The following is a 25144-nucleotide window of genomic DNA, read 5'->3' on the forward strand; positions in this document are numbered from 1 at the left end:
TCTATATCGAAAAAGACTCCCGCGCAGTACATGGAACTAAAGATAACTTCTATTATTTTACTCATTTTTTAAATAACAAGTTAGTTGGGATGCAGTCATGAGAGAAAACATGCAAGATATGTAAAACTTCTTTTAATATGTGGTGGAGTCTCAATCCAACATATAACCCTTCATGAGGGGCGCAAGTCAAGATCAAGTGATTTTTATTTTAATCCATAGAGCTAAAGATAATTTGGCTAGCATAATAAATAGATTTAAATGACTATTATTACACAATATTTAACAAACAAGTTATTGTTGGAAATGAAGTTAATATTACAAAATTATAGAAAACATTCAAAACAATATTTAAATTACAAAAGTAGTATAATAACTCACAAATAATTTATACAATATATATATCTACACTTACTGGAGGAGGAGGGTTTAAAGGTATGCATATTCCCATGTCTTCAACTGTCAATTGCAAGAATAAAGTTCCCAGAATCGGAGGTCCAGTAAGTTTTTCAAATGGCATTTTTTCAAATACCTGCAAAAAATAAATAAATAAAAATTAATTTTTATCTTGAGTTTAAAATATTTCAAAAACTAAATAATGAAAAATCTTTATAAACAATCACTTGGATTATCTAAAGGAAAGTGAGGAGGAGCTTTGCCAGTTAATTTAGGAGGCATCTATTCCAATAAATTAATATCTACACAAATTATAAGTAAAATGAACTATTGTTACTTTAAAAATACATAAATGGCTTATTCTTAATTGTTAAGAAAAACTAATTTACTGAAATTTTAGAATTAATTGAAAGCTATCATTGAATAAAATACACAGTAGAGGAAAGTACAAATGGCAAACTCAGATTTTAAGACATGGAATATTTTATTATATTAATGGCAACTGATGTGTTAAATTCTCCCAAATTTTTCCTCATTTCAAATCTGGAGACAGTCCACTGTCCTAGAATCGAGTGTATACATGAGCAACAGAATTCAAGGGTGGGTAAAAAAAATTTAAAATGAAAGTCATGATCAACACCCAAGGACAATTCTAAAAAATGATGAGATTCATGCTGTTTAAGAGCTTGTTGGACATTATTGGCTTTTGTTACAGTAAAAAAATACTCTTTACCAAAACTAATGGCGATCTACATTAAATAATAAAAGACATCCACTCTTTTTCAAAAGGGAATTAGGAAGAAAAAACCCACAAACATTCTGGGAATTTAGAGAACCTTAAAACATGTATTTCCATTAAAAACTTGGATTCTAAATTTTTCAAGATTAGAATACTTCTGTCTTACTATATATTTCATATACAGTAAAAATTCATACAAGATTTTACAATGAAAATCATTCCAGATTACATTTGACATAGAATGATAGCCTAAGGCCACCTCCAATGTGAGAACTTAGAGGAATCCAAGGAACCTAAATATTGAGAACCTTAGTAGTTTTATATTATCTAAATAAATCAAAATTTAATTCTTACCTGTTGCGTGGCTGTGAGAACTTCCTTATTGAGGGATGATCTTTGTTCATTCCAGTACTCATAGGCATTTTTATAGTTCAGCCATACGAGTATGGCTTTATCTACAGCCATAGGTTGGATATAAATCAAGGGACGCTGAAGGGTGATAAGAATCACCTCTTTACCTTCACTGCCGGTTCCAATCATTTCTCCTTGAAAAGCATTTCTCAAACCTAAATATTAAAAAATAATTAATCATTTTCACTCCTGGAAAATAAACAAAAATAATAAAAATTATTTTACCAATCCTTGTTTTAAAAAATGCAAACTGTTGAAAGTCAGGCTCAGCCTCCTCAAACAAAGCATGCTTAATAACCTGCCCCAGAGATAGGTTAACCTCTACCGTTGCCTTGATGAATAACTTCATGTTAGTGCTTGGCTGAGTCGGCCCAGAGACGTTTTGTACCCGATTAGACAACTCTAAATCGACGAGACCAGTCTCCAAACGAACTGCACAGTTGGTGGGAGTAACAGCAGTGATCTGTATTCTCTGAAAAATATATGTCAAATGAAGAAATGGCATTGAAGCAGGTAAAGTAAAAAAAAAAAAATGATGTTATTATGGTACTGAATACATAAAAAGAAAATAATACTATTCCTGTAAACACAATGACAGCCATCATTCAAAAGCCAAACTGATGTGACTGACTTGAATCACTAAGACTCCAACACTACTATCAGTGCAACAGAGGCATGCTTGTAAATGAGACATCTAACTGTAAGGATCTTGTACTATGTCTTATTCAATTTGTGATTAATAGAAATATTGTTTTTTGGCCATTATTTTGGCATTTCCCAGCAAGAATAAAGTCAATCCCACAATATGAACAAAGCATTCGTTGCCTCCCCTTCACTTTCCCAGGGCTGTCTCCAAGATCAAATTTTAAATAATCGGATTTCAAAATTTTCTAGGTAATCCATCGGTATCAAGCATTCATGATCGATCTGAATTTACATTTTTGGTTTTACTGTCATTGTGACTGACTGTGCAGGGGTCTCTGCATGATGATTTTTAAAAAAAATTCCCTTAAAAGGTTAATTAAACCACAGACTTATATATTTTTATATTTGAAATGGGATTATAAACTATATTGAATCATATTATATAAAAATCTTTATGTGTAAAACGTTTCTAATTTTACGATATAAAAGAAGAATTAACAAATATTTTTCTTACAAAAAGAAAATTAATTTTATTTCATGAAAAGAAATATATTTAAACAAACAACATAAATACCTTCAATTTAATGGTTAAATAAAACAGGATCTGTTTGAAATTCTGATTTGGGTGCTCAGGATCATCTTCCCAAAGAGGAACTGGTTTTTCCCCACCATATACTTTCTGTACAACTTCATTGACTTCCTAGGGACAAAAAAAATAATTAAAAATTACACCGAAAATAACAATTATGGGCAATGCCACAGTATTTATGTAGGTATATCTAAAGAAAAACAAATATGTTATTAGTAACTTTAAAATACTATGAGCTGCACAGATAAAACATTTATAAGAATTATTAAAAATCTTCCTTGTTTTAAAAATAATCTGTGTTAATATAAGTGTATTATTACTTAACTAAATTGTAAAAAATATGTTTTTTACTACAAGTATGTTAGTTTTATTTATTTATTAGTATATCTTCCAAGTATGGACAAAATATTAGAAAGAAAAATCAACACCCTCTCCCCATGAGATAAAATCCAGTATAACTGGTATAACCATTAAGAAAAGATGCAAAAAAAAAAAAAAAAAAAATCAAAAGTTCAAGTAAAACTATTGTGCACACAGAATAACATAAATAAAAGACCAATTGCGTTTGATTTCAGCACTGGTTGTTTGGGGAAAAGAAGAGGTCCTTAAAAAAGAGGATAAAAACAGCAAAAGTATTAATTAAAGATAACTAGTTTGTACAAATTGCACAATGAAAATCTTAGACTTTAGAAACTGAAGATGTGTAGTTGAAGGGAAATATTAAAAATAAGTAAATAAAAATAGACAGTTAGTTGGCTAATGATCCTACTTCCAAAACCTTAAATAGTTATTAAAATAAAAATTGCAACTTTTGAAACTGTTTTAAATAAATGTGAAAGGATGGAAATTAAAATATAGCCAACCTTAAACTTACTTTCATAAAAACATTCTGCACAAAGACTAAATGATTCAAAAGATCTGTAGTTAATGAATGGTCAAAAACCCCTATTTCAGCAGAAGCACTTAAATAGTTTCCATGTCTTAGAACAACTCCATCTGTAAACAAAACAAAATTTGTATATAAACTTGAAAATTTTAAGGATGTAAGGTTAAATATATTTTAACCTTCTGTTAGGCGCACCACCCCTGTTCTGCAATACTTGCAACACCCATAGTTGCATTGCACCCGTACTTTTTTCATACTAAAGCTAATCATTCTAGCCAAGAGTTGCGTTTTAATTAGAAGGAAGATAATATAATTATCAAATGTTATATAAATATCTAATAATTAATGCAAAAACAGCCTTCTTTGAAACATAGGAACTAAATAACAAAAATCAAACATAAAACGACAAGAAGTGTTGGACTATTCTAAATAACTTCAAATTAAATAAAACTAATAGAAAAACCATAGAAACAATAAAATATTAAATACAGCATAAGATGTCAAGGAATTTTTTTAGTCATTTATATCAAACTCAGATGTGTAATAGATTTTTTATTTTCCTTGGCTCAATAGCTCTTGTAGGGCTTAGAACTCTTCAACAATCTTCCCATTACATAATGCATCTCATTAAAAATCGAAAGTGTTTCAGTGACACAGTTAGCCCGACAAGACCATCTTCATTGGTATATCACAGTTATTTGAATTCAGGAGTGAAACACAGTTTAAACTTTTAGTTCAAATTGATTCAAGAAGGAATTAAATTATTGGAGCCCTCACATGGAAAGAAAACCTATCTTTCTAGAGAAAATAAAAAAAACATTTTTCTTACACTAAAAAATTTATATACAGAGAGTCCTCTGTAGGGATTTTTATACAGGGAGGGTAGCTGTCCTCGTGACTTGGAAAATAGTGGACTTTCAGAAAGGAAAAGAAAAGCACACCAGTATAAAAAAAGAATAAAATCATGCATCTATCAGGTGCATGCGACTAACGGAAGGTGAAATGAAATATCTAATCATTGAAAACCTCCAAATTGGCCTTCGAGGGATGTGTTGGTGTCTTGGACGTATTCAGCTGAAACATGTACTTGAGGCAGTTCTATACTCGCTTCGGAAGGAAGATTGGCCTCCATTACCTAACAACAATTAAAACCATTACTTGTTGATTTTAAATATCATAAATTTCTAATCAATAAGAAACTTTTACAGACCTTTGTAGAAAATGAAAGACAATGCCGAGGTAAATCTATAACAAACTTTACTTTACTAGCAGTTACTCCTGAACTAGTAACCTGTTCCATTTTATATTGAGCTTGTAATGAAGGAAGTAAGGCTGCTGTTATACTCAAGCTCTAAAACGAAAACATCATTAAGTAATAGGTAATAATACTTTTCGAAACCAAATATAGTACTCATTATAACTTACTTGAAGAACTATTGTGAACTGTACAACTAAAGGATGTAGCAATGGTTCAGTGTTTTGCTGAGAACTTGTGTAGTTTAGAACTTCACGAGCTTCAAATGGAGAATTCTGACCATTATGAGTATCACTTTCGTCTATGGTTGTAGCACGCCCTATACGACTAGAGGTTCGTGTGACACGCAATTCCTGCAGTAAAAAAAAAATTATGAAAAACATAATTTTTAATGCATCAAGTTCTAAGTATGATATTAATGAATTTTAAATGCCTAAAATATTCTACTTATATACAGTGGTATTAGTAACTTACAATGTTTGTACGTAAAGTGAAATATAAAAAAAAATAACCTGGAGAGTTGATGAAAGATGCTTGCTTCCTCGTGCCATCATTCCATGAAGAGCTACCGGATGCTGTGGAATAGTAATAGCTACTGAGCCAACAGTCAGAAGAGCAGAGTTCTTATCTTTACCAGGGACACTCATGCTAGAAAAGAGTGCTTGTGATTTTCCAATCATTACTTTCACAACAGTCCTGAAAGAAAGAAAATAATCTTTTTACAAAAGTCAAAAAATAAGTAAGTAATAGAAACTGCCAATGGTAGAAGATACTAACAAAGATTTTTATATATTTTTATTTTTTGATCCTCCCTGTGAAATGGGTTTTCAGAGTTTTGCAGATCTTTTTTAATTTTAAAAATTTAGATTTTCTTTTTCTATTATTGTATATCTATGGGAATGTATAGAGATTGATTCAAAGGAAAAATGTTGCAAGAATGTTGATTTTTTTTTTTTTATTCAAAGAGTATTCTGATTGGATGACTTAATTTTAAGTAGATCAATATAATAAAGAAAACAAGGTACAGCAATAAAATTAAAATAAAAGGAAACAAACAAACAAACCTATTTAAAAACTTCCATAAGAGTAGTATTACTCTTATGATTATTCTGTTATAATAAAATATACTGAAAAAATAAAGTCTTACTGTTGATTAGGAGGAACGCCTTCCAACAAAACTATCATTGTTCGCCCAACATGACCAGTAACAGATGATTCTAAACTTGTGGGTCTGGTTTTTTTCCTGACAGTAAGAGAGGAATGAAGGCTAGTCATCTCAGCTTCTAGCTTTAGACCACTGAGTGTCGCAAGAAGACGAGTGCGGTGTATTTTTGCAACAGCAAAGACTATAAGTCTCGTTCTTTCACCTATGCAGGAATCTAGCAAACAAGAAACTGTTGGCACTAAAAAGAGAACTTGAACTATAAACTGATGAAATAAATGGTAAACAATTTCTAAATAAATAAAGGAAGTTACTAAGATACATATTGTTGCTTAAAGCTGTAAAACCTTGTAAGTCAAAAAAATGAAAAACTCGATTTTGAAATTTAAATACAATACATCATTCTACAGACATCTTAACCCTCATTATGTAAGATAGCTATATAATTTTTTCTGACTTCGAGAAATCTCTAGAAAGAAGTAATAATTTTATTAATTTTTTTTAAATGTTATGAAGTTCTTTTCGGAGTAATGAGGTATCACAGTTTAAGTGGCGGAATGTAAACTTAAATGACTAAAAACATAAAATTAAATAATAAAAGATAGAATAACTGATATACTTGGATCTTTAGCATTGCTTTGACTTTGGCTTGGAGTGTGGTTTTGAGCCTCTTTTTCAGTATCATCATTCTTAGAATCACTTGATTCCATTTTTTTTCTGAAACTGTCAGATAAATCTCCAACAACAGAAAAACGGCTGTAAAAACAAAATTAGAAAACATAAATTACAAAAGAAATTCCTATTTTATATATATATATATATTAAAAAAATTCTAGATCAGGATGTTCTAGAATTTAAGTCTGAAGAATATATATGACAAAATTCCAGAAAGGAGAGAATATTAAATTATTATTCACTTATAAATATTTTTTTTTTCCTTTCACAGAATGGCCTTTTAAGACCACACGAATATCATTACTTTTTCCTTCTCACTTTTTCTTTTCTTCTCTCCCAGTATCTTCCCATCCTTTCTGTGTGGCTTTGCTTCATCTCTTCGGACCACGCAGTACCCTTCCGTTTTTCTTTATTTGCCGCAAGAACATTTATTTATTTCAATTTTTTTCTATACTGTTCTCTATCTAGGCAGTCCTTGTCTGTTATTTTCAATTTCTTTGTTTCTTCTCTTATTTGCTTCACATATCCTCCTATGCTTTTATATTCACGGATTCTGTCAAACAGTTTCTTGTTTAGTCTGCTTTGGTCCATAAATATAAATACTTTTTATTTTTAGTCAGGTCAACTAACATTAAATAAGATAACTAAGAAAACGTTTTGAATAAACATTTATACAGTACCTATGAGCAATGGTTCTTGTATGCGGCATAGTTGCATATAAATCAAGAAGGTGGTACATAGTTTTCCAGCATCTGGGGGTAACAGATATAGATTCTTCCTTGCTTTTAACTGAAACCCTACGATCAAGTACAGATGTAGGTGATGTAATTTGGCTCACATCTGAGAGATTCATATAACCTTAAATTTAGGAAAACCATTAACATATTTTCTTGAATAGCATAATAGGATTGCATAAATAATATAACTAAAATAAGTACCTCTAACGCTTTTGCTTGTAGATCTTAATCGATGAGCAAGAGATTGAGCACGGACTGATGGAGAAGGTGAAACAAAGGGCTTATCTGCAAACCGAGATTTCTGAAAAACCTTGGGTTTTTCAGCTTCAGATAACAATGGATTTAACATGTCCTGAATATCTGATCCTATAATACCAAAAGTATTTAAATAGAAAAAACAAAACAATTTTGAAAAAAGTTTTATATGATAAAAGTTTCAAATGTACAAAATAATTTTCAATATTTACTGTTAAATCAAAATTCATACCAGAGATAGTTGCAGGAGGTGTTTTAGCAATAGTTTTATTCTCGGTAGGTTGCTGCTCTTTGAGCTCAGACTGTGTTTCTTTAACATTCTGATACATATTACTTATTTGAAGAAGAAGTCTTAGTAATGGCATATTAACCTGGAATAATAAATAAAAAAAATGAAAGAAATAAAATGCTAAGAAAAACAAAACAAAGAATATGTAAACAATTTGAAATACCTGTTGTGATATATATCTGATGCTGACACTAATGTTCAAAACAGTGCTTGAATGCTTTTTGAGTTGCCCCCTAGAAACATAAAGCATGTTTCTTCTTTGCCTGCTCAAGTCCTCAACAATGGTCATGTCAGCCAAACGACAAAGTTCTAATTCAACTCCAACTCTTTCACAAATGAAGGCAGGTGTCTCTGGAGGCATTTCCAGCCAGAACTTACTCTCTGAAACAAATAATTGCCATCAATTAAAAGTTATTGCTTTATTAAATGAAGTACTTGGGTGCTATTTGTAATAGAAAACATTGAATAGGAGTGTGATAACTACATAAACCAGCTCACAAGTTATCTTTACAACTATAACATAATTCAGCTATGGGCCATTACCCCAAAATGGCAGAATTTCTGTTCTAAATGATTGAATTGAAAGGTAGTTGTAGTGTGATAACAAAAAACTTGCAATTTTAATACATAGGAGTATCAAATTAACTATTGAACAAGATTTTATCTTAACGTTTTTATGAGTAATAACAAATAACAAGTAATAAAAAGAAGCAAAACATTGTTAAAAAAAAAACAGTATAAAACAAAATTTTATTTAAAAAAAAAAAAAAAATTTAGTGAAGCTACCATTCTGTGATTGACATGTCTACTGTTTTTTCCACAGCATTGGTTAGACAAAGGTTTTATAGTTTATTGCTATTTCTTGAATAAACAAAAGTTTTATATTTTTTAACTTATTTGTATATATATAATTTTTAACTAACCTTTCCCATGACAGTGCCTCAATTATGGAATGATTAATATTAGAGGTCAGAACAATGTTAAAAGGTTTTTCTTGTAAAACTGTAAGTTCGTATCCGTATAATAATTTCTAATACTCAGGATTATAAAAGATTAGTGATGGTAAATAAATATTTCTAAAAGACTAAAAAAATAAATAAGTAAAATAACTTTCCTGATTGTGTTTTATTACTCAGAACTTACAATTAGTAATGACTTCTTTTAGTAAAAAAATACGAGAAAATCCAATTTGTTAAATCTGCTCTCTTTACAAAACACCAAAAATATCTATTTTTATTGATAAAAACTTAAAATTGTATATATACCTTTTCCTTTCTTATCATGATGTTTTCCGTGTTCACTGACAACAATGTCAATCCTCATTGAGTCAACACCACCAATCAATGAAAGGTTAGATCCCCATGATTCCAAGGTATTTGTTCTAGTCCCTTAAAAATTTGCAAAATAAAAAACATTTATCAGTTATACATTTTAGAACATAGCAGTTCAGGATTATTCTCTAGCCTTCACTCACAAGTAGACAGCACAATAAAATATAATTTTAAGGTTTTTAAATAAACAAAAGTAAAGTAAAGTAAGAATCTTTGTAATTCATTATTACAATACTTTTTTAAAAAAAAAAGCAGAATTTTATGAGCTGTACAGTAACATAAGCTTTTCCTGTAAGGAAAAGATACAGAAGTGGAAGAGGCCAAAACAACTACACAGAACTGGCAGTGTATGGAACACAGTCATGATGGACTAAGGCCGAAGGCTAAGTAGAGGAGATTCACTCTAGAGGTGAAAATTCTTTCTTGGTAGACATTCACTTTCCTCAATGGATTAACACAGCTATAAAATCTCAGCCAGCTCATTTAAATTTTGTTTGAGAGGGCTTTATATGAATTACCCATTTCTTTATAGTAGGCTGGCTTAGTGAGTAAGGCACTGTGCTACCATTTCAAAGGATCCGTGTTTGAATCCAGCTGTATCAGATAATTATTTACTGTAGCCCTGAGTCAACCTTGTGAGATCAGGAGTCCTCTGGTGTTCACCCAGCTACTATAAAGTGGATACCCTTAATTAGGGAAAAATCTAGGGGTTGAGCGTGATCATGAACAAATCACCTCCTTGCACAACTTTTGTTCCAGAAACAGTATTTCCTAACAAAGTACAGAACTCCTGACAGTTCATGGGTTGTAATGGTACAGATTTCAATTTTTGTTATATATTTCTTTATTTTTAATCAGTAACCAAATGTTTTCTATATACACTTTCCAACATTTTCTGGAGCATATTAATTTCAAAATTGATAGACACTGTCTTAATCTAAGTCCAGAGTTCAGCTGCATAATTTTTAAGCAGTTGTACATGTGAAATTTAGCCATATATGAGATCATGTAACTCTTCATTAAGTATATGAGGTGATTTCTTCCAAGTTAAACAGCAAAAGGACTAGAGCATCTTCTTGGAACAATCTTATCAGCATTCTCATTCTACATCTCTCCAAATCTTTTTCTTAAAATTAGTGAGCCACAATAATTTTTTTTTTTTAATCGATTAACAAATTTTTTTTTTTTTAATCGATTAACAAATATATGTTTTCAATAAACTAACCTGAACTGCTTATCATCTGCTGAGGCATTACTCCTAGGCTGGACAGAAGAGGTTCAAAAATCAAATGTGCATCTAGAAGTCTTAAAGAATCATGCATCGGATACAAACTATAACCAGATGCAAGTAAGAGATAATCTGGATTAATTATTGGGGCCTCCGGGACATCTTTTTCATTTGATTTTGTTTCAACCTACAGTTTAAAATAAATTAGTACTGAGTAGAATTAATGAAATAAACAATTATTTTTTAATATAAATACATTAACCAAGGATACATTAAATTTTCAGTACATAGAAACCTCCATTATTTTTTTAATATAAATTTGACTACATTATAATATATGCGTACTCAACACTTACCATATCAATGATAACTATAAACCTCATTACTCTAATCACAATGATTTTTTAATTAAAAAATATTATTTGAACTAATCTCAAATACACACACAATTTTAGTAATCACCAATTAAATTTGGAATGAAATAAATAAAGAAACGGGCCCAATGATTTATAAAAGAAAAATATAGTGTAAAATGTTTTAAATTGTAATCCCAATAAAATGATAAAAGACAGTTAAATGTTATGAAAGGGGCTCAGCAGTGAAAGTTGACTCCTTAAAACTTCAATCAAAGAAAGGCTAAAGCTTGTTCCAATACTTCAGGAACACGCCCATTAAAATTAGCTGTTGTTGAGAACACTTATTTTATATTATGCTAAAGCATCATAGCAAATGTAATATAACAATGTAGTCTTATCTTCCCTGGATTCTGTTAGCATCACAATGAAGTGAAGTTCTTTCAGTTTACCATGATATGTATTATAGCCAAATCTGTTACATGATATGTATAATAGCCAGATCTGTTAGAGTAGCAATATTTGGTTCCTTCTTTTTTCCCGAGTCCTATACGAACAACTAAGAATGAAGCTGCCTCTAATTATACCAACAGTATCTAACTTTAGCCACAAGCCTCCTTGATTATTGTTTTAGTGTAGCATAGGCATAATGTGGCTATTACTTAATACATGTTGAATTCTTTAACAGGATAATTTTGGAAAATTCACTATATAAAATTCAATTTATGATAATAGCTGTTAAATTGGGATATGTATCTATTTCTTTTCTATATACACCAGTTAGTTAATCGATCGTTAAGTATATTATCGAGTAAATAATCAGGACTCAGTAAAGTTTTTATATTTTCTTGTAGAAAGTAAAATTTCAGCTGAGAGCTTATTGCATTCAATGATTTTTCACCCATCACCAAACACAGCCTAACCTGATAATGATAAGGCTCAAAAATTGTTTTATACAATAAAAACCAAAACCATGGTGAGTTGAACATCACTGAGTCCTTATAATTTACTCCATGATTTTTTTATGTACAATTAAGTTAATAAAAAAAATGGCTACACAATTACAATTTATTATATCTAATAATAATTGCAAGGTAAAAACTTAAGTACAATATTGTAACATATTTTAATGAATAATGTTGTTAAACATTATTCCATCAAAAAGGAATATCCTACTCATAAATCCTGTCATGGTTCATTAATAACATAACTGTTGTTATGGAACAATGTTCTAAGAATAAATAAAAAAATCAGATTATATTTTTCTTTTATTTTTTTCTTCATATCTTCCCATGATATTATTTCAAAAAGAATATTCTACATCCAATAGTGTTTGTTGTAATTTTTTTTTTCCTATGCCACAGGAAGTGGGCTATCACGCCATTTTCCCTCTTGCAGTCCAATACAATTTTACTTTTCCTCTTAGTTGGTCCGCATCCTGCTGAATATCTTCTAGACCAATACACGTTAAAAGATGGTCCCCACCCATGTCTCCCATGTTGCATAGAGGACGTTTCGAGGACGACGAGGTGAATTCCCAATGCCAATTCGATGGAGGTGATTTTGAAGCAGATCATGTCCTGTTACTAGGTGAAAACAAGCCACTCTCTCAGCTCTACTAAGATTGCCAGGGATTCGTTTATTCTTATGCAGTAGACTCTTCCACTTCTTTCCTTCCGCTTGAACTTTGTGTCTAGGCTTTTCCTGTCCTTACAATAAGAACTTATCATTGATTTTACTATTCTGTAGGAAAGTGGTTGAACAGGCTGTTCTCTGCACAATCGAGCCTTGCCAACTTGTCAGCTTGCTCATTACCATCTATGCCAACATGGCCTGTTATCCACTGCAGAGCTATAACCCTTTCTCTTTTCTTCATGATAGCAGCCATGTTTCTGCACTTTTCTTCCATGGGCACCTGGTGTTGTTAATATCCAGCTTCAATAGGAAATGACAGTTGAAAGTTGATTGGGTAGTCCCTGTTAGCCTTTTCATCAGCTTCAATTTTGATTGTTGTAAAATATGATTTTTTTTTGTGGAGAAGATAGTCGGAGGTGCTGTCACCAAATAAACAAAAACTATTTATTTGTGCCAAATAAATAGTTTTTTTTCTATTTGCTGACCTCCTTCCCCCTCCTCCCCCTGGGCAAATATTAATCTACGGTCAACTATTAACATCTTATTATGAACTTTTTTAGGTTAAGCTAAACATTAAAAAAATTAATCAAACAAATTATTCACATATACAATAATCTATAATGATATTTACAGAGGTAAGGAGGTAGTATCAATAAAAGAAATCTAGGAAATTTCTAGTTTGATTTTGAATTAAAATCATTCACATTAAGCAAAACTATGGATGCACTATCACAAATAAATAAAAATAAGAACAGTGAGAGGTAGGGTACAAGGATTAAACATAATAGAGGTTAAATGTTTAGGGGGTATAGTTACTACATGCAATATATAAACTTAATATGGCGCACTTTTGCTAATTTGAACAAATTAAAATAAACGTAGTTTCATTTATCAAGAGATTTGGATTACTGAAAGAAAAACAATGAAAATTAGATTCACAAATAACAAATCAATTAAAAACAAAAAAAAAATTATTTACTCAAAAAATTTTCAATTAATTATTGTTGAGAAATTTATTTATTTTGTTCCTTATTAACCACTCACAAGACGATTTATCATCATCGTGTACAATTATATGCATTAAAAAAAAAAAGAAAAAAGAAAATAAACTAAAATTTAATTGAACGTTTCCAGAAGAAAATTTAAAACTTAAGTAGCTATGTGTCAGAGTGTTTTGAAGAACTAAGCTAGATTTAACTGATGAGAAAACCTTATGTGCAGCAGGTAATAAAAAATTGAATGTTTGAGAGAGAGAAAAATGGCAGTAACTTATAGAGGATGCCAGGATCCAAGACAGGTCGTAGAATAAATTAATAATAATAATAGTTAACAACAAAAATAATTGTATAATGATTAATTTGATTATTCATACAATCACGTACTTATTTCACTGTCAGGTGTTGTTCATATAAGCAAATGTGCTCTTGAATAATGATTAAAAAACTTAATAAAGAAATACATAAAATACAAAAAGCTCTAAGCCAAGTTAATAACTGCAAACTAAATTAAAAAAAAAAAAGAAAACAACATAAAAACAAAACAAAAACAAACTGTGTGGAACCTAGGGGGACAAACATTGAGTCTGATCATTATTTTGCAGTTACAAACCGGAGGCTTAGCCTTAGTGATTGGACTCTGTGGTTGTTTAACCTTCTCTCTTTTAGACTCAGTGAACTCTTGCTGCTTTGCCATCCACGTATACAGGTCTTCCGCTGCTGCTTCTCTAGGGGGTGACACAGTTCTGTCCAATGAGGCCATCGACTCTTGCCCGTCTGGTTCCCCACGTCCTCCCTTAGAGCAGAGTGACCCCAATGAACCGTTTGTGATGTTATCCTTCCTAGCAAGTACTGGATCTTCTTTCAATGTACTATAGCCTAATAGACACATCAAACAAATATGTATAGGTCTGATGTCAGATTTAAGATCAAACATCCCAACAGTAAACAGAACTGTAGTGAAATCATGAATACAAATAAAAAAACAGGCAATTATTTTTATTAAAATTTGTTATCGATTAAGATTAAATAAAATGTTTAAACAGAAAAAAATAAAATGACTGCAGTATCCAGAAGAATAAAACTGATATCAATGAAGTTAAAACATTTCTACATAAACTCTTTAATACAAACAGGTATAATCTTATGATTTTCATAATAGTGGTGTTGATAAAAAGGTTTGATTTGGTAATGGTAAAAAGTTTTAATTAAACCACATGGCAGTTAGTAATAGTAACAGCTCTTCAATAAGTTATTAGTCACAGTTTAGTTTATTAGTTGTGGTTAGTCATTAGACATCTTAAACATCTGTCACTAACTATACAACTTATTATAATATATCTGTCTTGTAAATGAATATAAAATACCAATTTAAATATCCAACAATACCACTACTTCTGAAGATTATTTTCTATTATTCAGAAAATTTAACAAAAGATAATGTTAAAAAGTGATATAGCATGAATACCATATTCTAAGTTTACAGCAAAATAAACTCTATTCTTAATAGAGAACTGAAATATTCCTTTCCACATTTTCTTATTTAAAGACTAAGTTTCATAAAATTCAGCATAAAAAAAAGAGAAAAAATGGGAAGAATTATTCCGAACAATATTATTGTGAATATTATTAAACAATTGAAAAGGGGATTACACAATAAGAAAATAACCAGAACATGTTTGTAATGTACTTAATGAAGAAAAAATAAATTTTAAACTATTTCCAAGGAAATTGGAAAACTATAATAAATATGATTAGTTTATCATAAAAATAATAAGAGATAAACAAGTGAATAATACTATATAAAAAATAGATTCTTACCGATTCCCTTGGTGTCACTTTCTGATCGATGATGGCCTAAGAATGTAAGAGGGAATACAATACTAGCTCTTGAAGATGATGGAATCTGTGTTGGCAAGAGTGACTTTTTCTTAGGAAGCTGTGAAAGAAAAGTAATAATTACAATTTATGAAAAGAAAACATCATAACAGCCACATTATATTACATACTACAAAATTTTCTTTTCTTTCATTGATATTCAAATTAAATTGTTCAATAAATATAAGATGGATTCATATAAACACAAATTGTATAATATAACAAACTATAGCCCCCTAAATATGAGCACAGATGGAATTGGTGTGGCTCAGTGTTCTCCATTTGATTTTCAATGGGCTGGAATTTTAAGAGACGCATAACTGATTAATTAACAATAACAAAGTTCTTTGGGTATTTATGAATTTTATTTAGTAGTACTGGGAGCTCTGCTATTTCATGACCCTAGTAAAAAAAAAAAAAAATTTCATTGGACAGAAAAATCCATAAAACCGTTTCATGTTTATTTTTACATTTAATATAATATTTCACCTGGTGAACAGAGCTAGGAGAAGCTGGAGTGCTAAAAGCAAGACTTCCCAAAGTAAGATGAGCAGTTTGAGGGGACTGTAAGTTAGGAGAAGGATCTTCAACGCTTGCTGCGGGTATATCTGAAGGTAATAAAAATATTAATGAATAATTTTATTCAATATGTTAACAAAAAAATGTTAAATACTCAAACTAAAATTTTCTCTACATTCGAAAATCTATTTTAATTAAAATTTCACTAGAAACATTAACACTCATTGAGACCCCTGAGGAGTTTTCTATCAAAAGTTACTAATCCACTTCTTAAAATTTATTTATTTTGGTAAATTAAATTCCTAAACTTAAACTTATTCAGTTTATTTCAAAATTTAAATTTTGCTTAGTCAAATAGGTGTTGTGTTATTAACCTACATTATTCATACAAATTTAATAAATCTACATCAGATGCTGCTATAATTGTTTTTTAACAATAATATTCCAAAAATGGATGTATCGACTTTTGATAGAAAATTCCTCATTCATAATAAACTATTTATTTGTTAAAAATGATTATTGATACCATAGAAACATTCATGTAAAATAGAGTTACTACCAAACCATTTTCATATAAAAAGTCAGCTCAAAGAAAAAGTCGTACTAAATATCTGGTTGTATCCGAGAAGTCAGTTTTGGAAGTGTTATAATTGAAAGAAGGAATTATTAATGAAAACTTTTTTATAGGATTGATTAAACAAAAGCTTAGGAACAAAATTGGATTATTATAAAATTAGATGGCAATAATTTGCTTACTTTTCTTTTGGTATAAAACGCCTTCATTTTAATATTTAAACAGTTAAGTTGGAGTATAGTGTTATTAAATTTATAGATCTGTTGAATAAATGGATTTTATTAGTTAATTATTGTGCTAGTATTGAAGAAGGTTATAACTACTTCACTGCTATTATTAGATAAGAAAAGAATTGTAGAAATATTTTCAGAATCTTTGTTCAACTAATCTATACATTTAAGAGATCCTTCATTCCAAAAAAAAAAAAATCATAAAACCTTATTTAAGCTGCTTAACTTATCATATACAGTAAACCCTTGTTATACCGAACTCAAATGGATCAGAAAATCAGCTGTTTGTTATAACAATGTTTGTAATACCCTAATAACAAATGGAATGAGAAGGTTAGTAATATAAGTAAAAATAGTTTTTAAAAATTTAAATAACACACTATGTGTAACATTTTACCTATTCTAAACACAGAAAGACTATAATTATACATGCCAAGAAAGACAAAATTCCTCTATATGTCTAATAGATATAGATAAATCCTTGGGTATTTGTTCTGAAAAGAAAACACACACACACACACACAAAAAGAGAAAAAATTGGTTGGTCCCTTATAAGTGTAATTATATTATAAAATTATTCCTTTCAAGCTCATTATAACAAAGTTATTTCTCACTAGAAATTTAAAAGTAGTTTGCAATATGCGATAACAGACTTGTTGTGAAGTGCTATAGCACTCCTATAGGAGAATATATTTATTTTTCTAGCATATTCGATTTTGGTTTGCTATGAAGAGGAGTTTGTTGTATCTTGGAGATCATAGTAACAAGAGTTTACTGTATAACATATCCTTCTAAACAAAAGTTATGATTCCTAATAAATTTTATTAGCTCACAATTCAAAAAGTATACATTTTAGGAAAAATTAAGTATTTAATAACTTTGAAGATATTATTATCACCAGTATTAGAAAATGGCATATTAGACTTTGTATCAAAATTTTTAAAAAGACTTCTCCTGATGTTTCCATGGAGATATATTATATTCAATTTTTGTTAGTTTTTAATAACTAATCTTCCAAGGAAAATTTTTGCAACCAAGTTGAATTAAATAAAATCTCAAACTAAGCAGTACTGGTTAAGATGGAGTAACAATTTACGTATCGGATTTAATATTGGAAGTCGTAAGGAGAGTCGTGTGGGAAGACACACCAGATATTGGAAGTGGTAAGGAGAGTCGTGTAGTTGGACACACCAGATATTGGATTTAATGTTGGAAGTGGTAAGGAGAGTCGTGTGGGTGGACATACCAGATATTGGATTTAATGTTGGAAGTGGTAAGGAGAGTCGTGTGGTTGGACACACCAGATATTAGATTTAATGTTGGAAGTGGTAAGGAGAATGGGATTTAATGTTGGAAGTGGTAAGGAGAGTCGTGTGGTTGGACACACCAGATATTAGATTTAATGTTGGAAGTGGTAAGGAGAATGGACACACCAGATATTGGATTTAATGTTGGAAGTGGTAAGGAGAGTGGTGTGGTTGGACACATCAGATATTGGAAGTGGTAAGGAGAGTCGTGTGAGTGGACACACCAGATATTGGATTTAATATTGGAAGTGGTAAGGAGAATGGACACACCAGATATTTTTTTAATAAAAAATTATATTTTTTTACAAATGGTCAATGCTCAAGAAAACCTGATAACTAATGTTTTAGGAGAGTAGTAAACAACTTTGAAATCTAAATTTTTACTGTTAAAATAAATATGAATACTTCACTACGATCAACAAATTTGTAATTAATTTCCTTTATAAATCTGAACAAGGATGGAATTTCAAAACTTTAAACTCCTCTCCTCAAAAATTAGTAGCTGTATTTTTCCTTAATATCAGCCAAGTACACCTTAATTCTGATAGTACCAATTTAAAAGATTAAATACATGCAAAATGAAATATTCAACTTATTGTTTTAATCTTAAGAAAATATTAAATGGAATAAGTTAGAGAAAATTACTGATAAATTAAATGCAATAAATTATATGATATTAGAATATAAGTAAGAGAAATTAATAATCAATTGTTAAAAATAGACTGCAGATTTCTTATGCAATAATTATTTCATGTTACACATTAAAGATGAATTGAGGTAAGCTCATACATAAGACGTAGAAAGAAAAGTTGATGAGAACATAAAACTTTATAGTCATTAACCTAGAAATGATTGCCTGAAAATGAAGCAAGAAAAAAAAATTGAAAGTAAGCAGCAAAGGTGGGGGAGGGGAGAAAGCAAAATTGAGAGAATTATAAATAAAAGATAAATAAGAATTGTAATTTTTCAACACTTATGCAACAAGGCCATAAAACAATTTTGTTGTGATCAATAAAAGAGTAAATAAGAAAAAGCCAGCTTAAAACTAGAACTGTCAAACCTCTTTGGTATGGCAAAACAGCAAATTTATCATAAAATAAATTTTGAATAAAAAGTTAAGTTGGTTGATTTTGTTTTTTTACTAAAAGGACTAGCTTATCTAATACAAATAATGCTGACAGGATAAAAAATTGGCAGTAATGTAGTCTAAATCTAAATGGCATTGAATACCAGAACCAGAGTTGGAAATTTATTAAACAAAAAAAATAATTAAATTTTTAGTCTTGACTGAAATTATATCCGATTAAAACAACAACTAAAAACTCCTAATACACATTTAGTCTAAATAATAGTTTACTTTGAATAAATAATTAATCAAATACTTTTTTTTTTTTTTTTTAACAATGCAATATTTTCCTTTAATTAAACCAAAGCAGTAAAGTAATATGAATTATGATTTTTCTATCATAATAGAAGCTTCTAGTTCAGACAAATAAGTTAATAAGGCAAAAAATTTTGGTGCAGTGTAAAATTTAGTATTCGAGGGAAATACACGTTTTGAGATCCCTTGAGTCTAAATAACCAAGTCTTGCTAAATGGTCTATGTGTCTATGTGTGAGATTAAGGACAGCCTAGCTCAAAAACAAAAAGTTGTATGAAACTGAAATTACATACGGGGAGGTAAACACCTGGGATGTGACAGCAACTTTTTCGATTAAATTGACAAATCAGAAGTGTCGATTTAATTCAAAAACAATATGAATAAATAATATTTATATAGAAAGTTGAAGATGGTTGGGAATGATTAAACCTGCATAAATAAAAGATCTGTTAGAACACGAGTTTGACCATTCAGATGCTGTAGCCATATCGACATATCTATTCCATAATTACTTTTTTATATATCATTTGACCTATATTCGAGCCTCTGAGTTGATAGGATGACTAATTCCATAAAAGATATTCTTAGTATCTTCATTATTAATTCAATAAGAATTTAGCATTGAATAAAGGTTAAGAGCACCACATAAATTTTAGTTAACTGTTAAATTTATATGTTTCTTTGATAATTTTACAACATAAAAATTTTGGAATAAAGAATGTTATTTATTCTTTATGTTCAAATTAGAATTAGTTAATCTATGTGATGTGCGTGTTGCACCAGATTTTTTGGATCAAATTTGAGGTTCACTGACTGATATTGTATCAGGAATATCGTTTTTTTTTTTTTTGTAAAAAACATCAAAATGTTGGCATTTTTAATCTTTTTTGTTTCTTGTATATCTCAGAAGCTATTGTTCTGTTCTTTTCGCTCTAAAAAAAAAAAAAAAAAAAAAAAACTCTAGTGTAAAACATTTTTATTGGGAAATGAAAATTCTTGGAAAAAGGTATCGATATAGTTTATAAAACACAATATTAGTTGATTTCTTATTGCATATCTGAGTTCAATTAATCCCAACCTTTTTCAATGAATCAGTGTGGAACCCCATTATTCCATAATCCCAGCCTTAGTTTACTTTTTTTCCTTGATTCCTTCCAGTTCTATATAGATAATTTTGTGCAGAGACAAGTATAATCAAGTAAGCACCAAGTGTTGTACTAAAATGTATGAATACAACAAAACATTCTCCTACATTGTCAAGACTATTTGATTTAAGTATAATATAATAATTTCAGGACAAAAGTTGTGAAGAATAATTTTTCTTAATTAGATAATCACCTACATAACATAAGCAAATTTAAAGTTTCACTTGAACAGAAAAATAAATAAAATACTGATATCAATTTGTGACATCAACATATCCAAAATAAATTTATTTAAAATTTTAGTCACCTACGACTACTATATAAATAGTGACCAAAAAAGTATTTGTAATTCGTTTGAAGTAAGTAAAAAAATATTATTATCCTAAATTTTTCATTTTACATTAGTTGTGACAAATGACTAAAAAATTAATTGAATAATTTTCACTCAATTCTGCACTGAACCAATAGGACAAGTTGAGACAAAAATATAGAGGCACCCAACTTAGCTGTATGTAACCTCTGATTAGCACAAGAGTAGGTGACATTCTCGACTCTAATTCTATTTATAAAAAAATAAATTTATTAATACATAATTAAATACAGCAGTTTATGTTATTTGTAGAACTAATCATGGAGATATTTCTGAAATTGTCATAAAATAATGTTTTAATGCCATATCTATATTGAATGTGAAGTGACAAATGTAGGCATTAAGCAATTTGTAAAATTGTGTATAATCAGGACAGACATCTTGGCACCAGCATTTTTTATGATCTAATACTAATCAGGTTCCGAGTATCCTAACAAGAGGTTTGACTGCATCCTATAATTACTATGATATAAGTGCTTGTATAATTGTTCATCAATAAGTGTGTGAATGAAATTATAAATTGCAAGCTAATCCATAAGTATAAGCAATAATTGATTATTGTTATAATTAAAAAGATCAGAGAAAAAAAAACAAACCTAAAATCTAATATTTGGAATTTAATAGTTGTGAAATAAAAAAAAACTGTATAAGTAATAATAATGAAAAAACAATTAGAACTCAACTACAATTCACCTTTATTGATCTGAATAAATTAGAATATGCACATTATTTATCTTATTGAATTTTAAGCTTTAGCAGATATTTTCAGAAAGGAAAATGTATAAGTAAATATTTGATAAATAAAATAAGTAGTGATATGAATTTTTAAAAAAATGTGTATTACGAATATATTTCATTATCACAAAAACAAGACAATTTTTCAAATGCAAGTTTACTTATGGTCAATTTCCTTTTTGACTAACAGCATGCAATCCATTATCTTAAAAAAAAAAAATTCTCAAAACTTTTTTATACTTAGCACATATTATGCTGTTTCTGGAAAAAACAATCACGATTCTGACAAATTTCATTTTATAAAAAATAAAAACTATCATCTACAAAAATAAACTGAGATATAATAAAAAATAAAATAAACGTAATCTGTTCTATTTAAATAAAACTTATTAATGATAAGAAAATAAATACTAGTCAGATCAATCAATAATAAAACATACAGTAAAAAGAAATAAAAGAATTTATCATACTCGTTTATAACTTAATGAGAGGTTCAAATGTGAGCACAACATGAACTAATTCTTTACTATTTAAGACAAACATATCTACTACTAAGTACGATTATTTGCAGTGAATAAAAAGCAAGCATGCAAGGCAAGCATGCATCATGCAATTGCTAATGCGCTACTATAATACTAATAATACTAAAATACTTTAAGAGAATAAGGCAAGAAAGGAAGTAACAGGCTATGAAGCAAACATTGTTGCATGAAAACTTAAATATAACAAAAAAATGATGAAAAATAAAAATTTTTGATTATTTCATTCCAATAATACTTGTTTTTTAATTTTAACTTTTGGTTTTAAAATATTGTTAACTGTAATTATTTTCCTCTCTCTTAACACACTATATGCTAGACTTATATCATTTTTAAAACTTTTAATGCATGAGAAGTATAAAGTTCTATCCAATTTAGAATAGAGTCAGGAATTTAAAGTAATTTTGTTTTTCGAAATTTCAAGTTCCAGTAAGTTTATTAAATGAACACACATCATTCGAATATTAACAAAAACTGTGTATTTTTTAAACAAATAACTTTTAAATCATTTTAAACAGAATATCAAGATCCCGACAAGTTACAGGAGTTTGATAATTAAAAAAAAAAAAATACTGATAGCTAAGATACATTTCGCTTAATAGTTATGCAGTACTTTAAAAAAAATTTATTTTATTAATTTTTTATTTCCTGATTTCCTATATTTCTTTACCAGTATATTGAAAAGTTACAAAATGAAATTAATTAACAAATCTTCATATAGTTATGGCGCGGTGGCCACAGGGTAAAGCGCGTGGCTTCTAACTCTAAGGACCCAAGTTCGAATCCGGCTGGGCAGAAAATTATTTTCTGTTACACTGTAGCTGTGAGTTCTTGGAGCCCTCCTGGGGTCTACCCAGGCTCTTAAATTGGGTAAAAATCTGGTGGTCGAGCGTGATTATGACCAAGTCACCTCCTTGCACAACCGTTGGTCTAGTAACAGTACTTCTTTACAAAGTACTGAACCCCTGACCCTCCATGGGTTGTAGCGGTACGGATTTAATTTAATTTAATCATATAGTTAAAATATAAAATTCTTAAGGCCATTACAGTATCCTTTTTAAATTAAATCATTTTAACTAAAACAAACTTTCAACTATAATAACTTTTATGTTTACTAAGTAAACAGTAGCTGGCACATTTTCCACATTAATAGATCATATGATAATAAAGCTAAATAGAAGAATATCCAACAATCACAATTGAATTCAAAAAGGTTTGATCTCACACTGGTACAAGGTATATACTAAACTTCTGGCATAGCTTGCATATAGTGTGTTAATTTTTGAACAAAAAAAAAAAAACTTTTCACATTTTATACTAAAATAATGAATACAAATATTAACATTGAAAAAGATAAAGTGACATAATCGTAAAATGAAAAAAAAATTAGTTAATATTTCCTTTTTTTTTTTTTAAATTTTGTTACCATTTTTTTGAGTTGCCTTGAGGACTTTCCTTAAATTGGTCCCTGCTTCAGTATTAAGTAGCATTGCACATTCATCAGTGATTTCGCAGTCCTCATAAGAAAATTCTCCATCCGTGAGAACATTTTCCTGTGCCCAACACCAAAATTGGACTCATCGTTTCAATATTTCAAAAAATTAAAAAAAAAAAAAAAAGAAAGCACGTGCGTTTATTACACATGTTTGCCACATAATATAAATATTGGTTAGTAAAATATGTAAATAGGGATTTACAACATGAAAAAAATCAAATATATACACCTTTCAAATAAACATCAAAACTTTTAATGATGCTATGCTAATGAAAACGTATGTAAGTGCATACTGATGTATTTTTACGTACAGCAGTGCAAGGCTAACACTTTTTAGAATAGAAATGAAACATATAGGATTAGTAAGCAACATATGAAAGTTATTTTTTACAGGAGGAGAGAGAATCGAAACAATTAAAAAAGGTAGACAAATACATGCTTTGGGTTGAAAGCGATATTTCATCTTTCAGCCTGCGGCTCGGAACTATAATTGCAAAATAGGTTAGCAACACATAATAAACATCATAACATAAAGAAAAATAAGACTAAAGCAACTAGTACGGAACGTTCTTTGTATTTTTTCTGATGTTTTATCATTTGAGTATTTTTCTTTGTTTTTTTTTTTTTAAGTATAAATATGCTCAATAGAGAAATCCTTACAAAACTCTTCACAGTCATCGGGCAAAGCCTCATCACTCCCCTCTGAGATGTAACACAAAGATACCTGTAGTGTATGAACATAAATTGAACCAATGAAAACTTAAATAAATAGAAACTATATGAATAAAGATTTTTGTTTAAATAATAAAGAGGGATGGATAAAGAGGGATATTAAAAATATATCAAATTAGTTAGCCAAGACTGCAAACAAAGTACTAGAATAAACTAGGACAATATCAAATGATTAAACATTTTCAACATAAGTCACAGAGCATTCAATATATTTATTCAGTGCATTTTATGTAATAAAACCTCATGATCAAAATAGAACTGGTTTATGATATAATTATCAACCTACTATAAGTTGAGGGGGGAGGGGGCAAAGAGGTTTGACTGAATCAAGGAAAATCAGAAATTTAGAGTACATTTTTTTCCCTAGTCATTCTTGAACACTGAAATGTACCTTGGATCCTCTTTTAACTGTAATGGAAACACTTTCTTGTATTCTGACCTAGTAAAAATAAAAAAAATAAAAAACCTTGCTCAGTTATAATTGTTATTAATGATATGTTATGTTATGAAAAGTTTGATACAAATACAAATAAGTAAAATATTGCCAATGCTTCAGGTCTTCGTTAGAGAACAAAAAACATAACCAAATAACAATAACCATTGCAAATAACAAATAAAAGCAGAACAAGAAAATAGGATATAGGTAGAATAACAAATAATA

General features: G+C 29.3%; 1 protein-coding gene across 2 annotated transcripts in view; it reads right to left on the reverse strand.

Moving 5' to 3' along the window:
* tweek (transmembrane protein KIAA1109 homolog tweek) overlaps positions 1 to 25144 on the reverse strand; it is a 94590-nt gene that overhangs the window by 33256 nt on the left and 36190 nt on the right. For both annotated transcript variants that reach the window (XM_067050070.1, XM_024359413.2), the window contains exons 45-65: positions 23683 to 23809; positions 15946 to 16064; positions 15400 to 15517; positions 14192 to 14457; positions 10593 to 10782; positions 9302 to 9424; positions 8200 to 8417; positions 7980 to 8118; positions 7694 to 7858; positions 7436 to 7613; positions 6700 to 6836; positions 6066 to 6312; positions 5431 to 5614; positions 5089 to 5271; positions 4874 to 5014; positions 4690 to 4798; positions 3652 to 3773; positions 2763 to 2888; positions 1769 to 2015; positions 1487 to 1698; positions 413 to 529 (exon numbers count right to left, since the gene is read on the reverse strand). In XM_067050070.1, the coding sequence (XP_066906171.1) occupies positions 413 to 529; positions 1487 to 1698; positions 1769 to 2015; positions 2763 to 2888; positions 3652 to 3773; positions 4690 to 4798; positions 4874 to 5014; positions 5089 to 5271; positions 5431 to 5614; positions 6066 to 6312; positions 6700 to 6836; positions 7436 to 7613; positions 7694 to 7858; positions 7980 to 8118; positions 8200 to 8417; positions 9302 to 9424; positions 10593 to 10782; positions 14192 to 14457; positions 15400 to 15517; positions 15946 to 16064; positions 23683 to 23809 (3468 nt within the window). The remainder of the gene's footprint in view (positions 1 to 412; positions 530 to 1486; positions 1699 to 1768; positions 2016 to 2762; positions 2889 to 3651; positions 3774 to 4689; positions 4799 to 4873; positions 5015 to 5088; positions 5272 to 5430; positions 5615 to 6065; positions 6313 to 6699; positions 6837 to 7435; positions 7614 to 7693; positions 7859 to 7979; positions 8119 to 8199; positions 8418 to 9301; positions 9425 to 10592; positions 10783 to 14191; positions 14458 to 15399; positions 15518 to 15945; positions 16065 to 23682; positions 23810 to 25144) is intronic.

The sequence above is a fragment of the Halyomorpha halys genome, unplaced genomic scaffold (genome assembly GCF_000696795.3).
Source record: "Halyomorpha halys isolate HHAL.00 unplaced genomic scaffold, Hhal_1.1 Scaffold100.1, whole genome shotgun sequence".
Lineage (NCBI taxonomy): Eukaryota > Metazoa > Arthropoda > Insecta > Hemiptera > Pentatomidae > Halyomorpha > Halyomorpha halys.